General features: G+C 35.7%; 1 protein-coding gene, 1 non-coding gene and 1 pseudogene across 2 annotated transcripts in view; 1 reads left to right on the top strand and 2 right to left on the bottom strand.

The window, feature by feature from the left end:
• Positions 1–2,970: 2,970 nt before the first annotated feature.
• LOC148956667 (histone deacetylase 4-like) overlaps positions 2,971–22,452 on the bottom strand; it is a 221,896-nt gene continuing 202,414 nt past the window's right edge. The window contains 2 exon segments of the mRNA XM_089086609.1: positions 2,971–6,473; positions 17,865–18,049. Of these exon segments, the coding sequence (XP_088942735.1) occupies positions 6,413–6,473; positions 17,865–18,049 (246 nt within the window). The 3' untranslated portion in view covers positions 2,971–6,412.
• On the top strand, positions 6,530–9,432 carry LOC148956668 (zinc finger MYM-type protein 1-like; annotated as a pseudogene).
• TRNAY-GUA (transfer RNA tyrosine (anticodon GUA)) lies at positions 6,795–6,880 on the bottom strand. Its single transcript is given in 2 exon segments — positions 6,795–6,830; positions 6,844–6,880. It is a non-coding gene; the product is annotated as a tRNA-Tyr (tRNA).

Below are 22,452 nucleotides of genomic sequence, written 5' to 3' on the forward strand. Positions count from 1 at the left end.
CGAAAATGATTGGAAGGCAACTAACACCCCTTCCAAGCCCACCATTTCCCGAAACACATCCAATCAAAATTTGTATATAGTAATTTCGTGCAGCGTAGTTGATTTCCAGATAGAAATTATGTTTTTGAGGAAAACACTCCTCCACAGCCTTCAGGGCAAGGGTTGTAAGTTATGCCCTGGGGGCATATAAGGTTTTTAAAGAAGGCATTGTCGTAGAAACTTCAAAAAAGGTTCATTCGATTGGAAATTCAAAGGGCTAGTGCCCTTTTTAATAGTCGAAAGCGATTCAAGGGCGATCAGCCCCCCCCCCACACCCACCATTCCCACAAACACATCCGATCAAAATTTTGAGATAGCCATTTTGTTCAGCGTAGCTGATTTCCAGATAGAAATTATTTTTTTGAGGACGAAAATCCCACATAGCCATCATGGCAACGGTTGTAAGTTATGCCCTGGGGGCATATAAGGTTTTTATAGAAGGTGTTGTCGTAGAAACTTCGAAAAGGGCTCATTCGATTGGAATGGCTAAATCCCTTTTTAATAGTCGAAAGTGAATGGAGGGCAACCAGACCTCCCCCCCCCCACGCCCTTCATTCCCCCAAACACATCCAATCAAAATTTTGAGATAAGCATTTTGTTCAGCGTAGTTTATTTCCAGATAGAAATTATCTTTTTGAGGACGAAACTCCCCCACAACACTCGACTTTTATTTTCGACTTTTATTAACAGTCAAAATGTTAGCGAAAAAGGGCACCCCCTCCCCTTTTTGCATTCAATATGCGACACAAATAATTCTGCTGCTATTTTTGCAAGAGGGGAAAGAGGATCTGACACATAATGGAAAAACAGAAACTTATAAGCATCTGTTTTAGTCTAAATTTTTAGTGATAAAGTGTCAAGTGCTGTTCTTAGCAAACCCACTAGTTCGATTTAGCGAAAACCTTACAGCTTTAGCTTGCACCGAAAGGAAAAGACCCTTATAAATCATTACATTTATTAGTTTCAGATCCATCCATTCAACAAGCGAGAATATTGATATTGCAAAAAAATACAACATTTTCTGATTTTCGCTCTTTTCTGAATCAATTTTTTCGAAAAAGATCGACTTTCAAATTTGTGGATGAATAAAGCTGAATATCAGCTATTAAAGGATAGAGAGATTAATTCCCATCTTAAGTTGAGGCTTTATGATCGGTGAATTGTAAGATAATAACAAACCAAATTTTACACAGGGAACATAAAAGATAACGTAGCAACGCAAAATTTTAGTTTTCTGCGGCTAACATCTCAGTCAACATTGAAAACCATAACCGATACAGTAGGCATTCCTATAAACAGCATCACTGTAGTCTCCAGCGCTATCACAACCATCTTACCATATCCAGCACCGCCATAGCCTCCAGCACTAGCATAGCCATCTTACCATGTATACCACCACCGTAGCCTCTAGCACGGCGATAGTCTCCAGCAATATCATAGCCATCAATCATTAGACTTTTCTTCATTAAACAAAAAAAACAAGTATTTTCAACCGAAAGTAAGGAGCAACATTAAAACTTAAAACGAAGAGAAATTATTAAGTATATGAAAGGAGTTTCTCCTCCTCAACACCTTTCTCTTTACGTTAAAGTTTTTTAGTACTTAAAAGAAGCTTCTTATTATTCTAATTAAACGAACCTTGTGTTTCAGGAGTAGTTTTTAACGAACGAGGACAAAATTCAAACTTTAGCGTAAAGAGCGAGGTGTTGAGGAGGAGCAAACCTCCCTCATATACTTAATAATTTCTGTTCGTTTTAAGTTTTAATGTTGCTCCTTACTTTCAGTTGAAAAAAGGTTGTTTTTTTAATTTAATTTCTGTCCGTTTTTTAAATAATGACAGGAAATCTGGCTCTACCTACGCAACAAAATCCCTCCTCCCCACGAATATATTCTCTAGACAATTCAATCCTAGTGAAAATTTACCCGGAAAATTAATCTTGACATCTCTATGCGTAAAATTGAGTCGGCAAAGAGAAAGCAAAACATAAGAATTTCGTATAGGAATTCTGGCAGATTACCAGTATAAAATTTCCCTGAAAATTCACCCCCTGGAAGCTTCCCTCCCCATGGAAAATCCTCCCCGTGGGAAATTTCCCCAACAGGAAATTCGTCTCCCCCACCTAAAAAAATGAATACATACTTCCCAATAACAAATACTATACGTAAACAATGGGCAAATTATCCCCAGGAGCTGCAGGGGGTCATGATATCTCCAAAGGCATAATTTATGCGGCCTTTCACTATGCTGAACAAAATGTCTATCTAAAAATTTTGATCGGACGCCTTTGAGAAAAAAGGGGCATGGGAGGGGGCCAAGTTGCCTTCCAATCTTTTTGGTCACTTAAAAAGAGCACTAGAGCTTTTTATTTCCGTTCGAATGAGCCCTCTCCTGCTGTTCTAAGACAATTGGATCGATACGATCACCCCTGGGAAAAAAAAATTAACACGCATCCGTGATCTTTCTTCAGGCAAAAAAAACACAAAATTCAACATTTTTGTAGATAGAAGCTTGAAACCTCTATGGTAGGGTTCTTTGATACGCTGAATCTGATGGTGGGATTTTCGTTGAGATTCTACGACTTTTTGGGGGTGTTTTTTCCCTCTTTCGGAAATCTGGCAAATTTTCTCAGGCTCGTAGCATTTAATGGGTAAGACTAAACTTAGTGAATCTTATATATTTAAAATCAACATAATAAGCCAATTCTTTGACATATCAATAGATATAAAAAAATCCGTTTTTTAGAGTTTCGGCTACTATTGAGCCGGGTAGCTCCTTACTTACAGTTCATTACCACGAACTGTTTGATAGGTTATAAGCTTCCTTTGCTCTATTATTTTTATGTTTAAATTTTCGGTTTACAACCAGATAGCCTACTATACACTAAAAAGGGTCGTGAAAAGAAAATGTATTAAAACTAACATGAGTGAAAAAACATTCTCAAATAATTTATTTACTTCATTAAAACAAACATGATACGTTTAGATATACTCGAAACCAAGGATACTTAACAATAGCAAAACAGCTGAGATTTTGAATATACCTTAGAAGCTACACTAAAACACAAAAAAAATAACAGATCTCCAAAAGCACTTCCCACAACACTTTTTACCACAATCATTTACTTTTGTTATTCAAACTTAATTACCACAAATATAACAAATAACACATCTTGGAATGTTCAGACACAGATATTCATCTTTTCTTCAAATTAACAGTCGTTATAAAACACTACCTCAAGTCCTAGATATCAAAAGGGCTTAAGTTCATTTCAACCAGTGACATTTCAGACTTATTGAAATACAATATTTCAAATGTGACATATAAATTTTTTGAATTCATTCAAATATTTCACATTTCGAACTACTTTTTACTACTTATAAAGTAGAACAGTAGTATGTGAATCGCATTTAGTTGAAAATTTATTTAGTTGGTCAACAACGAAAAAGCTCATGGAGAGAGTAGCCTACAGTTTTAAAGCCTATCAAGCCCCCTTCCTAAAAAAAGATCCTTGAGACACAAACACCAGGCACGTAATTAAGGTGGAGGCTATGAGGTTCAATTGGTATAAGTTCATGGAAACGTAGTTTTAATTAAGATACAAACAATCAAGATAATTAAATTAATTATCTTAAATTAATTTCATCTTTATTGATTAATTTAATTTAGATAAAAAATCTATACGGGAAGGGAGAGACAATTTTATAAAAATACTAAAAAAGTATTTTATTCAAAATCTACAGGGGAAGGGAACATTTCTTTATTGCTTTTTGGTCTTTTGTAAAACTGTCAACAATGCGCTTTGAAGACCAGTAAATTATTGTACAACAAATTTGAAAACTGAAGTATGATAGCGCCTGGGTAAAATACAAAACAAATAAACAAAAACAATGCTAAATGGATTTCATCCATATTCTGGCAGTGGAAATTCAAAAAGACATATGTAATATTATTTGCCAAACTTGAATTTACAGCCCGTCTAAACACTCAGCAAACGGTTCCCATGATATTTAGATGATTCTTTTTTTTACTCCAAAATCCATTATAACCCATTGTGTTCACTGGGAGACATAGTTGAAAAATTTTTTTTTTTTTTTTTTACATCAGGTTTGACTTTATTGAATACCCAAACAAGTCTCCCTTGTATATACAGTTTTTTCTTAATATAATCATAAAATTGGAAAAAAAAATTTCAGTTCTCCTTGTCTCCTCTTAAAGTTTATACTGTGTAACTTAGCACCTTTTGAATTAGCACAGCCAAGTCACCACAAAAAACGAATCAAATAATGAATAAATAGGACGACTCGGATAGCAAATCAAAGCATTTTGGCAATTTTTGAAGTAACTCTTCCAATACACGAAATTGATCCTAGTTCATGAATTTACGGAAGTTTTGACCAGGCTTGGGAATGGAGTACTTCGAAAAATGTCAAACAGAGAATTGGTTCAATTCAGTTGACTGACCCTTCTTTGTGCTTCGTGGGAGCAAAAGGATATTCATTAAGGTACGAATACCTAATTTTGTTAACCAAGTATTGGTACGTATAATCCAAACAACTATATTTGACTATTATGAGCTATATAGCATGATCCTCATTATAAACCAAAGACCATGTATCCGAGCGGTTCCTAGAGGGGGAGACAACCGGGGCAGTTGCCCTAGGTGCCGTTGCTTGGGGGCCCGCGGTTGGGGAATTGCCCAGTTGATGCAATTTTTCTCTTTGATTCGACTTTTTTTTGCTGATTTTTAAGTCGAGAGGAGGGCGTTGTAATTAATTTCTCCCCAGGCGACATCAACCCTAGGAACGGCTCTGCCAGATATTAGTAGACACTATACATCGCCATTTTAAGCAATCATTTTACGAAGAGCAAGCGGAGCAAGATCAGCATTAGACATTTAGAGCACCAACGAAGGAGAAAATGAAATCGGATTGTTGGAGTTGATTTAGTGGATACTTAAACAACCAAATACATTTTAAGCTTTAATCAATTGAATGTATAATGCAAAAGACCTTCATATGCAGCGATTATGCAGTTTTGGCAGTAGCGGGTGCCAAATTAAAAAAAAAACGCACGAACGGGAGTTAAAAATCAGCCCAAAATAAGCTAGAATCTCATGGTACCAAATAGTTTAAGAAGGTGGGGCTTTGTTTTGAAGGTGCAGTTAAATTAGTTATATTTGGGAGTCAATAGATTTTTAATGTCTGAATTTTTCTCTGACTGAAAATAACTATTTATTTTTTTTCCAGATTAAAAATAACCATTTATACTTAACTGATAAAATAGTTTCATTATTTTCATATATTTGGTTAGTTAAGTATGGACAACTTTCTTTTAGTTAAGTATCTAACTCCCTTTTAAGAATTTCATTCAAATTATCCTTTCGTCCAACTTTTATATGGATTGCATGAAATATTCTATGCCAAGTAGCCACTTACTCTGACCACATGAGAGTTGTATAGCTAACTGAGCTCGATTGCAAAACTTTCCTTGTTTCAAGAATTATTAGCTCCCAAATTAATTTGGGTCTGCTTAAACGGTCAATACTGAACCAGAGTTCAACAAGAAACACAATAGGCCTGTTCCAACCTTCTACTATTTTTCTTATCATAAACTACCCAAATTTACTATAATCATTGAAACCTTTAAAATTTGAAAGCCTTTACGTCTGCCTTTCTTACTATTTTCGTCAAATAAGACAGTCAACTACAGCATATCTTGGTCGATGACTACGCTCAGTGATAGTAACTACTGGTGTGTACTCAAAAATCGAAAAAAAGGAAGCCTTGAATTTGCAAGTACTGAAGGACCTACACGTGTTTCGACTCAAAAGCAAGGGCGCCAAACTAAGAAGAGGAGGGAGAGTGAAGATGCTGTTTTTTGTATTGTCATTAAAAGAATCTAAAAATGTCCCAGATTTTGAAAGACACTTTTTCTATTTTCAATACAAAGAAAAAAATAACGATGACAGTCCTTGCCACCTTCTTTAAATTTTCGTGAATTGGCAACACTGCTTCCGAGCCTGGTGAGTTGAATCATAATCAGTTGAGATCAAATTTAAAGCTACGGTAAGCGCTCAAAACGCGTAGTAACTCCTGATGCTACTTACGATGATAAATAAAATTCCCGACGTCGAAGGTTGGTACAGCCCAGTGCTAGTGTCTAGTAATATCATTAAGGTCTTTGTTGTAAATAAATTAAAGAATAACGTAGCAAAGAAACAAGAAAACATTGGTTACTGATTGCACGACAATGTGTATCTGATGATTGAAACTATCACATATTTCACTGGTAGTAGTATCAAGATTGACATAGGTAGGCGGCAGAATCTAGATTCTATTTTGGCATTTTTTAGTTTTTTATTCATCATTATCATCACTTTGATTCATCTTGATCCATTGGCTCTTCAGACTGCTCCCTCGAAGTCATCGTACTCCTGTGGGAAAAAGAACTTATAATTTTTTTTCTTATCAATTGATGGCAAAATTAAATATGAAAATCCCCAAACGAAAATACGACCATGTAATTTTTGGTTGTTTAATGTTTAAACAGATATAACATTATATTTTCTTACCCCCCCCCCCCAAAGAAAAGCTTGAGACTGAGGAGGGGGTAACCCCCTTTATGTACGTAAAAATTTCTGTTTGTTTTAAGTTTTAATGTTGCTCCTTAGTTTCAGTTGAAAAAACTGTTTTTTTTTATTTAATAGTTCAAAACACAGGACAGAATACAGGTGAAAATAAAAGTATTAAAAACTTCCTTCGAGCCGGATTTGAACCAGCGACCTATGGATATCAATTTTACCTCTACAGTCCACCGCTCTACCAACTGAGCTATCGAAGGCTTGATATACAATTTGATTAAACATAATATCATGTATATAGCTCAGTGACATAATTATTACAAATTAGAGTTTTAGGAGAGTCAGCCATTTCGGAATTTCTGCAATCAGTATCCCATATCCGAGAGGGGGCGTAATTTGTTAAATATTTACCATATCATATTATTGAGTTACGACTAAAGTGAATATACCAATCGATGCCTTTTTTTATGCTCTTTCCAAATACAATAATCATTTTTGTTGGAAATGAATTTTAGCCCCCACCCCTATATATACCAGTTCAGGGTATATATTTGCACATTAGTGGGGTAGTGGTAATTTTCTTTCTGAAGGAAATGAGAGGTAAGTTTAAACTTTCCCCCCACCCCCTAATGTGCAAATATATACCCTGAATATACGGATTTTGAATTATATATAGGGGTGGGGGCTAAAATTCATTTCCGACAAAAATGATTATTATATTCGTAAAGAGCATAAAAAAAGTCATTGAGTGGTATATTTACTATAGTCGTAACTCAATAATATGATTTGGTAAATATTTATCCATAATTTCGTCAAAATCCTCGGGGGAGGGGGCGAAGCTGGGGCCAATTTGGTAAATTTTCGGCAGTTCATATTATTGACTTAAACTTAACTTACCTCTCATTTGTATCGGAAATAAACTTTACCCCACCCCCACCTAATATGCAAATATATATCCTGAATTGGTATATATAGGGGTGGGGGTAAAATTCTTATGCGACAAAAATGACTGTTGGATTTGTAAAGAGAATAAAAAACACATCGAGTGGTATGTTTAAGGTTCTTAACAATTCCAGTTAGCGCTGCTTCTGGAGAGGGATCATTTTCCAGGCTAAAACCAATAAAAAAAAACAAAAAAAAACTATGTGACATCAACAATAAATCAGGATAAACTAAATAGTTTAGCAATCATGTTGAATGAAAGTGAAAACACAAGATAAAATAGATTTTAAACAATGGCGCCATTTGGGGGGAGTGCCATGCCCCCCCTTAGTTTTGAGGGGCCCAATTTTCAACACTGAAGCTCTTAGTTCATTATTCCTTTTCCAAATTGTTTTGTTACTTTCGATTTATTCCTGAAAAACCAAAAACCAGGTCATTAGAAAACAGCAAATTGAAGACACTCAAAGATTTGCAGCAAAGTCACCCATTTGAAGAATATCTCCTTTGGCATGGTTTTGTCGGATTCGGCCTGTCACATTATAGGCCTACTGTCTCCAATAATTTATGTACCCGGTCAGCCTGTAAAGTCATTTGCAACATCCGAGAAAAGGGGGTATCCAGACTAGGGTCTTGGAGTGTCGTTTCCCATTTTGTATTTAGTGCGCTGTATACTGTGGCGTCTTCTTTTTGAAGAACATAGGGGAAACATATATGTGCCAACCACAAACAGAGGGAACGGCTTCCAGCATAAATAGTACAGACATATCCATGAACCCATATGATAACCTCTGTCAACCAGTTCTGACTGACTATCCTGTCACTACCACCGGGAATCGCACAAGAAAATTAATCAGGTCCTATTTCTTGGCATATCCCTGGTTCGAATATTCAAAAGAACAGGTCTTGGTATTCTGCTTCTGTTGCCGACACTTCAGTGGATCATCGCTAACATCAGGCGAAAGATATGGCGCAAGAGCATTCATCGATGTAGGACTGAGAAAATGAAAAGACATTTCAGAGCTGGTAAGGCAGCACGAAAGCAGTGACCGGCACAAAGCATGTACCATTTTCTGGACCAAATTTAAAGCTATTCAGACGGAGGCGGCCGAATCAGATGCCTCATGCCTCTCCAAAGAACGGGGAAAGGAAATATTAGAGAACAAAAGGTATGTAAAGGCTCTGCTAAAAACTACAGCCTTGTTTGGACGGCAAGGTCTTGTGTTTCGTGGCCATGATGAAGGAGAGTCCAGTGCCAGTCGAGGGAATTTCGTTGAGACGGTATGTCTTTTAATGGAAATCAACCCGGATCTGATGGACAAGTCTCACAAGGCCTATGGCCATTACTTGTCACACAAGTACCAAAGCGAATACATTGAGGTCGGATGAAATAAAATTAAAATTTCTATTGCAAAAGACGTCAGGGAAGCAAAATATTTTGTTGTTTTTGCTGACAAAACAAAAGACGTCTAAGAAAAGGAACAACTTGCGATTTTAGTGCGCTATGTTCATGATATGAAAATCAAAGAAAGAGCCATAGGTGACTAACCACATGCGCAAGATTGACGCTGAGAGTTTGGCCGACTTTATTTACAACGAAATAGAGGGTATCGGCCTTGACTGGTCAAAATGTATTGGACAGTGCTATGAATGGGCGAGTGTAATGAGCGGACTTTTTTCAGGAGTACATACCCATCTCCGGGAAAAAGCACTGCAAGTGGTGTACACTCACTGTCATACCCATAGACTTAACCTTGTTATTGGCGATTGTAAAATGGCAATACGAAAGCGACTGGGAATATTATAAATGAAGTCGTAAAGAAGAAGAAAGAGACCGAGATTCCTGCTAGTCTGATCTTTGACGGTAAATTTGTTGATGGAAATGATGAGGTGGCTAATTTGTTTGGTGAATATTTTTTTAAGATTGGTGAACAATAAGTGAGAATCCATACGATGAAAATAATGAAATTAATGAGACGTTTAGTGATGAAAGGGGAGTTGGACTGGAAATGTCTGCAGATGAAACTAACGTTGAAGAATTAAAACAGATAGCCTAATAAGGATAGGTAAAATCAAGTTCTTCAGGGAATGATGGAATTAATCTGAAAACCTTCAAGCATGTTATGGTATATTTGTTGCCTTGTATTGTTTATTTGATTAATTTTTCTTTGAAGAAAGGTGAATTTCATACTCGGCTGAAAGAGGCTAAGGTTATTCCGCTTCACGAAGGGGGTTCAACGACAGATCCGTCTAATTGGAGGCCGATTTCAATATTGCCCCTATTTGCTAAGCTGTATGAAAAAATGATGCATCGACGACGTTATAGCCATCTTACTACTTACGGTTTTTTAATAGTGATACCCAGTTTGGATTCAGGAAAAAACACTCTGCAATACATACAGTCCAGCACCTAACAGATTTCATTAATAGTGCTCTCGAACAAATTGTACTGGTACTTTCAGTATTTATAGACTTTAGAAAGGCTTTTGACACGGTGGTTCATAAAATTTTATTGCGTAGGCTAAGCTGTTTAGGGCTCCAAAGTGTTTATCTGAAATTGTTTTAATCATATCTTGATCAGCGTATTATTCGAGTCTGTAATCAAAATTATATTTCAAAACTTTTATAGTTAATTCTGGTGTGCCTCATGGTTCCGTGCTTGGCCCACTTCTTTATCTAATTTACGTTGATACCATGCGTTTTTATATATCAGATGCACTGATAACGTCTTTTGCTGATGACACGGTGTTTACGATTACAGCTAATTGTCTGAGCGAGTTAATTGAGAAGACAAATATGGCCTCGCTGAGTTGATAAGTTTTACAAATTCTAGTTATTTGGCAGTGAATATTTCAAAAACAAATTTCATAACATTTTGTAGAAATGGAGTTTCATGTGTCTTAGATAATAAAATTATTTTTAATGGTGAATTTTAAAGCATGTAAATTGTGTTAAATACTTGAGCTTTAGTCTTGATTTTAATTTAAGTTGGAAATCACATTGTGATCTTGTGGCAGTTAAGATTTCAAGAGGGTTGGGTGTGATAAGAAGACTGAAAAATCAACTACCGTTAAATGTTTTACTTTTACTATATCATTCTATTGTTAGCCCTTATTTATCGTATGGTTGCATGCTATGGACTAGTAGTTTTATTTCAAGTTTTAGAAAGGTCCAAATTTTACAGAATAATATAGTTCTATTTTAGGTAATTATATTCAGTTTGAAAATAGCACGTTGAATTGCTTTACAAGTTTGAAAATTTTAAACATTTATCAGTTACAGGATTACCAGTTAGCAATTTTTATTTATCAATGTTTGAATAAGTGTTCACCGTAAGTATTTTGGAAAATTTTTAAAGCCAATTCATCTTATCCCTGTTATGAGACTAGAAATGCAAATGACCTTGCATCTGAGCTCCGGAATACTCAACGTGCTGCGTTTCTACCTCGTTTTGCGGGACCAGGGGTGTGGAATTCCCTCCCAGATGGTATTAGACAAGCTGATAATGTAAGCCAGCTCAAGAGTAGATTCAAGCGTTACCTTTTGGGTAACAATTTGAATGATTAGAAAGCTGGATGTGAAAAATGTTTGGTGTGAAAAATGCTTGGACAGACAAAGGTCGCATTTTTGTGAAATTACACAGCCAAAGTGCACAGTGTTGGCTCTATAGCCTAGCTGATACTTATTCAATTTGTTATAGATGATTTAGTTAGAAGTATCTCATTTTTTTTTTCTTACCTCTGTTGTTGCTAATTTTTTTTTTGAGTGGATGTTGTAAGGATGATGGGTAATATTTCTCACTTGCGAATTTCTAGGGAGTAATCCTTTTTTTTATGTAGTAGTTGTAGAGCTTTATAACAATGGATTTGCAGCCATCGTAAACAAACCTTAAAGTTTTTGTAGATGGTTGCTGTAATTTTTTTTTGTATTTTTTATGTTAAATAAATTAATTTGATTTAAAAAAATATTTATTACTTCTTTTACCTCTTCTTTGTTATTGTTTTGCAATAAACTATTACCATTAACATTAATTAAAATAATCGGTACAAGTTTTGAATCAGCCTCAAATGACGATTCTTTCTTCTTTGACCTTTAAAATTCAAAGCGCCTTTTTAAGTTTTGAGTTACCGTTCTATGGGCTAGGGTTCGTTCCTTACTAGGTTGCCCTTAAGGAGGCAACTATTATGGGACATACATCTTGATTCTCTTCTTGCAAGGGGATTCTACGCACCCTATATTAAGCAGAATTAAGTCCCTTTCCAGGCTGTTTGGCCATTTCAAATTACAGCATACTTCACCAAAATATGATTCCATACAAGGGGACTCCCTTGGTTGATTAATTTCATACTTTTTTTATAGACTTTTCGCAATTCCCGTATCTTACAATTTTCAAAAAAACCTGGATTGTTTTACCGGGGTTCCCGGGTTGTGCCTATGCTTTTACCTGTATCCGTAATTGTGTTTCTTTACTTCTGTGCTCCTTCGTTGCTGAATCTTTTTCTGTTTTTGTTCGTCTGTTTATTCCTGTGCTTCTTCCTTTCTGTGTTGTTTCATTCTCCTGTTCCTATTTTTTGTTCCTGTGTTGGATCACGCATTTGCTACTCTTTTCATTCCTGATGGGTTTTTGTTTCTGGTTTTGTTGCCTATGTTTGCTCCCTTGATCACTTCTGTGTCAGATCAAACAAATGTTATCCCAATATTAAGGTTATCCTTTCCCATATCAACTATGAGATGTTGTGTTTCTTATTAATATTTGAATATACTTTACTATGTAAGGATTTTCCTATATGTAGGTTTTTCTATCTTTTCAAAACCTATGTGTGCCATATTATTTGCTACTTCTGTAACACAAATTAAAGAGCTGTCTTGGTGCTTACGTGTTATAGCGACCAAACTCATGAACTGAAGTTACGTTAATCATAATGAAATGTACCAAAATCTGATGAAAATATAATACTTTAGTAACAAAATTATGGAAACTACAACAGAGAATTATGAAAAGCAGGTCGCCCAGAAAGCATTATATTAAATACTTAAACTAACCACTAATATATATTAAATGGTAAATTTGCAGTGGGTCATATAATTTAGCTAAGATAGATGTGAAAACGTCATTTGATGCCTTTCTTTATGCTCTTTCATAATTTAATACTTGCTTCTGGGGCTAATTGCATCTTAAGCCCTTGAAGGGGCCCAAAAGGTATTTCATTTTTGTAACCACAAAAAGAAGTTATCAACACTAGTTAAGTTATTGAAAGGTGGGTAAAACATATCATTAGCTTATAAATAATTTGTTCAAGAGTAACATATTCCAAAAATACTTATTTATAATAATTCAAGCCTCATTTATTAGGCAACTCAAATATAAAACGTTTTCCTACCATTTCAAGTTTTTCGAATGCCGTCGACAAAAAAAGCGCTGTATTTTGCGATTCGAAACTTTGCCGTCGACAATTCAGGGTATATTCCAATGGAGGATATATATTTACACATTAGGGGGTGGGGTGGGTAAATTTAATGGTAAATTTGCAGTTGGTTATATAATTTAGCTAGGATGAAAGTGAAAACATCATTTGATGCTTTTTATGCTCTTTTATTATTAATATAAAATACCTTCGGTCCCCCTTTAAGGGCTCAATATGCAACTAGCCCCAGAAGCGATTCTTGAATTATGAAAGAGCATAAAAAAGGCATCAAATAACTTTTCACTTTTATCTTAGCTAAATTGTGTGGCCCACTGCAAATTTACCTGTGAAATATTTAATTAAAATATGCCTGCATAGTACTTTATCTCACTCAGGCTAAGCTGATTATTCTCGAGTGGAATGCAGTTTTCTTTTGTGAAAAATTGCACAAGTATCAAAACATATTCAATACGATTGCCCTTCGAAAAAAAAAGGATTTTCCTATTGTCGGTTCCAATTTGAAGTACTAGACCTACCTGAGGGGTGCAGTAGATAGAAGGGAAGAATTTGAAATCGGATGTTGACAATTTAAAACCCTGTCAAGGTGAAAATCTAGCTTGTTGTTTAAGTAAGATAAGATAATTGACAATAATCCATCATTATTAACATAATTAAACACATTTGAAATAAAAACAAAGAAATTTACATGTTTCAAGTTTGGGTATCACCTCCTTCTACGACTTCATTTATAATATTCCAAGTCGCTTTCGTATTGCCTTTGTTTTCCTTAAATTTCTCTCCATAATATTCGCGGATGCATGACCGCCTTAGCCGATTTACTTGATTACGGATTTGTTTAAATTCAGTTAGATCTTGACTATGGTTACTATTTAAGTAACTCAAATACAGTGTATTTCTCTTTCTAATTAAGTCTAGTAGCTCCATATTTACCCAAGGTTTCCGGGGTTCCTTTTTCCTCACCTTTATGCTCTTTACTGGGCAAGTTCTGTCAAATATTGGCTGCAATATGTGCATGAACTTATCGAATGCCGCAGAAGCACTTTCAGATTCTTCATAAACTGGTTTCCATGACACGATACTTAGTTCCTCTCTAAACTTCTGTAGGTTCTCTTTTTTTAGTTGCCTTCTTTTAACCTTTGACCTGTTCTGCTTTATCGCATATTGATATGAAGTTACTGCTACTATAGGAAAGTGATCGGAAGCCTCACTTACTATTCAGCATAACAGCTATGTAATACCCGGGATCGCACGAAAATATTGTCAATAAGTGTAGCTGACTGTCCTGCAACACGAGTCGGAATCCCAACTAATGGATAAAAATCATAACTGGAGAAAAGGATTAAAAAATCTAAATTATCATTATATAAACTCATAAGATCAAAATTAAAATCCCCCATGCAAATGCACTCCAGATTACTCAATTTTACTGCATCCATTAAACTACTAAAATCATTTTCAAACTCATCCCAAACTTTACTCGGCGGTTTATAAACCTCAATAATCAATATATTCTTTCCACCAACTTCCAGCTCAAGAGTAAGAGATTCCACCTTACCTTCTATCCAAACTGATGGGTCTTCCCTTATTTTAGCAACAAAATGGTCCTTAACTTAAAATGCCAAACCTCCACGTCCCATTCTCTCTCTATTCCTTACAATAAGCCTGTATCCTGGAAAATTATATAACGACAGAACATGCTCAGAAATTAAAATCCCTTGGACTCTCAGTCCCAGGGCCAGGTGGCATAGCCGCAAGAATATATAAGCTTCCAAAGGGTACTTTACTGCTAATTATTGTGAGGCTGATCAACTTAGTGCAGGTTAACATGCTCTGGTCTGAGTCATCGAAGGATTCCTAATATTTCCACTTTATAATAAAGGGAGTCTCAGGTTGCATAGCAATTATAGGCCTATTATCCTTCAAAGTAGTTTAAGTACTACTTTAGATGTTTGAAAGGGTTATAGATAGGAGCGTCAGCTAGTGAGTAGATAAAAAAGGGTTCTGGAACATGAGGAGGGCGCTTTTACGTCCGGCTATTCAGTAGTAGATATATTTTTTTTTGCCTTGAATTGCTAAGTATAGAAAGGGCAAAAATAATTTGTATGTAGGATTTCTAGAAATGCATAAGGCCTTTGAAAGTGCTAATAGAGTCCTAATGCTTCATGTTTTGGTTAAACTAGGATTACTTACTAAAACAGTTAGTCTTTTACAATCCTAGTATGAAGAGACAGCAATCAGGGTAATCGTTTCGGTTTAAATTATTTCCAGTTCCTTTAGTAGCAACACAGGACTTAAGCAAGGTAGCTCATTCTCAACTAGGCTATTTTCTCTAGCTATTAATGACATTATAGGTTTTTTCCACAATAGGTGGGTTCAAACAGTGAAATTAGGTAATATGGAGAAGCCATCAAATACATATCATTGGTTCAGATCTTATCTTAGGGACCGCAGGATTTACATGGGAGAAGATCCAAGGAACGATATACTCGTCAACTGTGGTGCCCCCCTGGGCTCAATATTAGGTCCGCTACTGTTCCTGATCCACGTTAACGATCTAAGTCGAGTGCTGAACCCCGCACGCACTAATCTTCGCTGCTGTAACCTGTGCCAAGATGGAGATTATTTTCAGTCCGAAGATGATGACGATGAGCTCGTGGCCTTTGCCGATGATTCGACGCTTGGCTGTTGTGAAAAGGATAAGACAATGCTCATGTATAAGCTGAGGGATGTTCTGGAGGAGACATATCTCTGGATGGATGCTAATCGACTAGTCATTAACGTTGACAAATCTTGCGTTTTATTTTTTTCCCGGATCGGAGGTGTCCATCAGGAGATATGTGGTATCCAAACTTCCAGAGGTCTGATTAGTCGGCCAGAAAAGCGCTTCACGAAATACCTCGGATTTCTCGTTGATGAGAACCTGTCATTCCTGTATCACATCCAAGCAGTAGAGCTGAAGCTATCCCGAAATCTTGGTATAATAAAAAAACTGAAGCTCACCTTGCCGCAAAAAAACACTTGCCCCATTTACAGTACTGTGCAATGGTCTGGCAGTCAACTTTCACATCTCATCTGCAAAAACTGAATTCTATTCATAGACAAAGCCTCATTTTCATTGGAAAAAATGAAGAGTATTTGTCACTAGAGTCGCTCCATCAACTGTCATGCTTGACCTTTGTGTTTAAGTTTTTAGCTGGTGAGCTACCATTTTCATTTAAAACATTATTCTGGCCTATCTCGGACCATCATAATTTGCCTACTCAATCGTCATCAAACCTGCACATACCCTTCAACCCAACTGTACGATCAGATTTTGCTCCAAATATAACGTGCGCAAAGATATGGAATCAGATCAGATCTGATTATTGAGAGGCAATGTTGTGTCTGGGACTATGAGCGGTGACCACTCTGCGTATCATGTTGAAAGGATATTCATTGTGGTTCTCGGCGTCCAGAAATGGACTGAGTATTGTGTATAATATGCGATTTATTTTTGTCTTTGTAAATAAACCCATTGAATTGAAAATCAATCCTTTCGTTTGCACATGTTGCTGCATTGGTGGCAAAATCAGGAGCAGTTGCAGATACTTTTAGATCTTTCCTTGGGCTACCTGGATCTCAAAAGCGTGCAATTGAATTGTCATAAAAGGGAAATTATGGTTTTGAGTAAGCGAAGAAATAGCACAGAACATGTTCCTAAATTTTACTATAAAGAGAAAGAGATCCGGCAAGTAAAAGAGACAAGCTATTTGGGTTTTCAGTTTTCATCCAATAGTCCTTAGAAATAACCAATTACAGCCACTCTTGAAAAGTAGCCATGTTTGTACTATATAAAAAAGCAGCTTAAAAGAGGCCAACGGCCCAAATATGCGAGAGCAAGTGTTCAATTCAAAACAGTATAAATTCTTTATTGCGTTGCTGAGGAATACGGGATGGACCCAGCTAAACGCATGAAGTCTTTCGAACTTTAACACTTTAAGCTAAAAAGGGCCTACAGAAAACAATTCACCATCTCGTCATGAAAGGGGACTTTGGCTAATTTTCATTGAGAGAACAAAGGTGCATACAGATTGTAAAATTTTGGTTACCGCTTTTACACTACCCGGCACAAAGCCTAGCCCATACTGTGCATAAAGAATTGCTAAGACTGAACATTAAACCTTACTGGCCGTTCCAGGAAAAAAAAGACAACATTTGAAAGGGATTTCTCATATATATAAAAGAATGATAAGGCCCTACAGAAAACGAGGTTACTTTTTTTAAGGGATTTAACAACTCGGTGAGAAAACCAAAAGATCCTAGCGTTAAGGTGCTGGCACAAATGCTTTATCCAGTCTAGTTTTCTATAGAAGCATTAAAGAGAGTTTTGGGGAAGAGTATAAGTTTAAGTTAAATTTACCAAAATAAGCACATTCGATCTTAAATCCAGATGTGAGCCAGCTGTCTACCAATGTCTAAATGGATGGACCTTAATATTCGCAATTGATTACAAAGTTGTGGAATTTGGGGGAGGGATTTGGACATCTGCTTTTTAGGTGCAATGAATTGGTGAATTTAACGAGACTGTTTAATGGTAGAAATGATGAACTGCTACCCGGCATCCTTAAATCAACCTCTCCTAGATACATAGTGTCAATAAATAATTTTATTTATTTTTGGCTTACATGATATAATTACATAATAGAATAGCCTCAAATGGATTTATCATACAACGACCGACCAGTAGCAACAAAACTAGTTCATAAATATTCCTAGTAAAATATATTACATTCTGGATTTTTGAAGACTGTCGCTTTTTCTAATCACGCCCTTACCTTTTATCATATTGTCAGTTTTTTTTTAATACTTGCAAATTTGGAAATGTAATTTAAGGACTTACAGATTCTCAGTGTCTGACTGTCCAGTGTTAGCAACGCATAAACTTGCCATAGCTGAGACTGTGTCCGTGTCTTCAGATTCGATTGACACTTCGCAGGGAAGTTTATCACCAAGTATTCGGGCAGCCTCAATGGCAGATAGCCCAATCGTCCGTGCAGCTTGTTTAATCACAGGCCAATGAGGAGTCTGCAAGACAGAATACATAAGGATAAACTAAACAGGGAAAATCTACCAAGCTTCAAAAATAGGTCGATAGATCACAAATGGCACACAAAAAATGAAGAAAACAAAAAAAAGCCAATAACAATGGGATGAGTGATTTTTTGCTTTTATTACGGTTACTTCCACAGGTTGGATTTTTGATTTATAGTATAAATATATTTCTTTTAGCACTAAAGACAGATCAGCAGAAGTCTTTGCTGGAATATGTGCTTTGTTCTTCATTCTTTACAGGCTGAAAAGTAAGCTCCTTTGATTTGTCTATTTGTTTCCTTGATCTTTTCCCGCTCTTTGCGTTTTCGTAAGCTTCAAGAAATACAGCTCAAATTTTGATTATCTTTTCGCAATATCCTGTAAGCATTTACCAGTAGTTATCAAAATTCCTTATTTGTTTGTCACATGGTCACTAGTGATTGGCAAGTCAGAAGCAACTTATTATTATACAACTGGATGCTCGAGATAGGACTTAATGGGGGATCAACAGTTATAGGCGAAATGTTTGCCAGTGCTCAGCAGTGTAGCGAAAGTTTGCGTGCAATCGGACTGAAGTTAAAAAAAGCAAAACAAATAGCATGCAACTGACAACAGGTGACTCGCAAACTAAGAAAGCGCTAGAGCCAACTAGTCACAAGTTTAGTGATGAGGTTGACAATCGAATTTCAGGCCAGTAGGCTATTGATCGCCTACGAAGTTGTTTTCAAATGATTGTAGTCATTTAAATACTAACAGCCCAACAACTTACAGCCAATCCACATTACTGTTTTTGTTCTAATTGTTATTTTGTGTAATCAATATTGAAAATTATTTCAGAGAAATTATGTAGGGATGGTTTTAGCAAGGAACAATCAATTAATCTAACAACGACACCCGCCGATAATAAATCTTATTTATAAAGTATACACATAAGAATTATTTAAAGTTTGTCACTTGGGTATGAGAATCCAGTGTATCAAATGAAATTTTTCAATATATTGAAATAAAGAACAAAATTGAAGATTTTTCGTGTATTACATAAAAATAGGCTAAAAGTAAAGAAGAAAACGTCTATTCGTACCATCAGATTCAGCGTATCAGAAAACCCTACTGTAGAGGTTTCAAGTCCCTATCTGCAAAAATGTGGAATTTCATATTTTTTGCCAGAAGAAAGATCACGGATGCGTGTTTATTTGTTTTTGTTTGTTTGTTGTTTTTTTCCCAGGGGTGATCGTGTCAACCCAGTGGTCCTAGAATTTCGCGGCAGGACTCATTCGAAAGGAAATTAAAAGTTCTAGAGCCCTTTTTAAGTGACCAAAAATATGGAGGGAAACTAGGCCCCCTCCAACGCTAATTTTGTTTAAAGTCACCCGATCAAAATTTTGAGATAGCCATTTTGTTCAGCATGGTAAAAAAATATAATAACTATGTCTTTGAGCATGTCTTAAGACCCACAGTCCCCGGGGGAAGGGCTGCAAGTTATGAACCTTGCCCAATGTTTACATATAGTATTGGTTATTGGGAAAGTATACAGACATTTTCAGGGAGGATTTTTTCTGGTTGGGGGGGGGGGTCGGGGGTTACGTGGGAGGATCTTTCCGTGGAGGATTTTTTCATGGGGGAAGGGACATTGATATGAAGGGGGCACCGGATTTCCGAGGATTATTTAAAAACTGGAGAACTTTTCAACTGAAAACTTTTCATCATCAAAACTTAAAACAAACAACGTATAAACGAACGTATATTATTGGGTTCGCCCCTTAGTCAATACCTCGCTCTTAAAGCTAAAGTTTTTTTTTAGTACTTTCATAAGAGCTATTTGTTCTAATTAACAGCCTTTGTGATTAAGGGGTCATTCTTAAAGAATTGGAAAACAAATTCAAACTTTAGCGTAAAGAGCAAGGTATTGACTAGGGGCGAGCCCCCTAATATACATAATAAAAATATACGAGCATAGAAGTTCGATACGTAAGTTAATTCGTAAGTTACGTATATTTATTACTAATAAATACGTTCGTACATAAAATTAAACAACTTTCAAGAAAGCCATTTAGCCAAAAACAGTAAAATTCATATCCAAATTTCGTTTTAATTTATATATATATATATATATATATATATATATATATATATATATATATATATATATATATATATTTATATATATATATATATATATATATATATATATATATATATATATATATATATATATATATATATATATATATATATATATATATATTATATATATATATTATATATATATATATATATTATATATATATATAATGTTTTCTCCTTTATCAATTAAATTGCAATCTAATCATAATTATTTGTTTTTGGAATTAATCTATCAAATACGCCGGATAGATACAATTAAGCGAAAAATGAGACGGAAAGATTTTGTCGTTGATTTAGGCCTAGTTTCCACTTTTGTGACGTTGTAACCTCAATTAACCATAAGAGTGAGTAAATACTTTAGTCTTTCAAAACTTCCTTGGTGTATTACGCAATTCAGATTATTAATATGCAAAAGTTAGATGACGGCGTTGGACGACTGGATCAGCGAAAACATGGTACATCAAGATTTTTTCATGAACTGTGACCAGTTGATACAGCAAATAACAAAATGAAACCTCTTTCAAATGTTTATAAGGACTTTACTGTTCCAGCAGAGGCGGCTTTAGGGAAGGAACCGGGATTTCTTGCCCCAGGTGCAGAAATTTTAGGGGCGCGAGATTTCAAATAAATAATCTAACGGTCATAATTTTGTGATTTTGATTTTTTTTTTTTTAAATAAGTAGAGGGTGAACTTAATAAATGAAAATAATTAACAAATCATTAATTAGTTAACAAAACAAAAATAAACTGAATAATGATTATTAACCATTTAAATAGTATATTAAACAATAATTAAAAATTAATTATTAAATAACTAATACATTGAAAATAATTTTTCTAATAAAAATGGAAATTCTGTCAAAATTCGGCCTGAACACTTGGTAGGAGATATGGGGGGAGGGGAGGGGGAGCGCTAATCAAGATTTTGCTCAGAGAGTAAAAGAGGCAAAAAACCGCCACTGTATTCCAGAAAATACACGTAACTTAACACATAGATTTAAATTAACAATTGGTTATGTCCTTTGCCCATGCGTTTCCGTCTTGGAAGTACTTTGAATTTACTATGACATCTTCAAAAGGTATGTAACATGTGGTCTTTTTTACTGTTCGTTAATAAAAAGACAAACATTTTAAAAAAAGCACTAACGTTAAAAGTTAATCCATGCAGAGATTACCGTGAATATGATTACCAGATAAATATAGATTGGTAAAAATGTTACAAGTTCACTAGGTATCTTGAGAATCCAGAAATCCAGTGACTCTTTAAACTCTTTAAATTCCAGGCTTTTAGTCCCAAGCAGAAAATAGTAGCAGACACACTTATACCATCAATTATCGAAAGAATTAAGAATACAATCCATAGGAGAAATATCTTCAACCCAAATCTCATCTGCCTTAATTCATGGTCGAGCCAACAGATGACAACCTATATGCGAGTGACAACCTATATGCGAGTGACAACCTCATTTCCCATCAAAAGCAAGATATTTAGACATCTTCTTGCTTGTAAATCATTCCCTGGGAGGCACACAGCTGATCGCATACATGAAGCATATGAAGAACTGGTGAATGTGCACAAGATTGGAGAGAAGGTGAACTATCTTATCACTGAAATACTGCTAATATGCAATAAGTGCTCTGATTGAATTTACCTGGAGATGCAGAGGTGGAAGATGAAGACAAAACAGACGATTAACTTGTCACCGAGAAAGGTATTTTAGAAATAGATGACTAAGGAGGATCAAAAAGGCTTAGTTGTTTTGCCCATACGCTAAACCTCGTCGTAGGAGGCATTCAAAGATGACGACGGCATTTCTTCAGTCCTGGCCAAGGTTTTCAATATTGTCAGCTTTGTCAGATGCTGTTAGATAGCTTCCGATCTTTTCTACCAGCAGTGATTCATTCTAGTTACTGGCAATCGAATAAACCGGAACTTACAGTTAGTGACCGTCCGTCTCATTCGAAGGACCCCCCTAGTGTTTTTCAGAAAGCTTGTCAAAGGATGGACATAACTAATACCGAACGACTCCTGTTGTCAGAGCTGGTGTCGTCGCTAGAGCGCATTGAAGATCTGACAATTAAGAGTCCAGTCTCAAAGAAACGTCACATCATTTATACTCATCCCGTCGGATTCTACAATGATTCTACGGATTCTACAATGGAGCTTAAGAAGACGAAAGCCACTTTACAGGCTGGTTTTGACTCTGTGAGGGCAAAACCAGAGATATGAATGATATGGCTCCTAAAAATGATTGTGTGACATCGCAAGCAAA

The sequence above is a fragment of the Artemia sp. Qi Xiang Cuo genome, chromosome 1 (genome assembly GCF_049724085.1).
Source record: "Artemia sp. Qi Xiang Cuo chromosome 1, ASM4972408v1, whole genome shotgun sequence".
Taxonomy (NCBI): Eukaryota; Metazoa; Arthropoda; class Branchiopoda; order Anostraca; family Artemiidae; genus Artemia; species Artemia sp. Qi Xiang Cuo.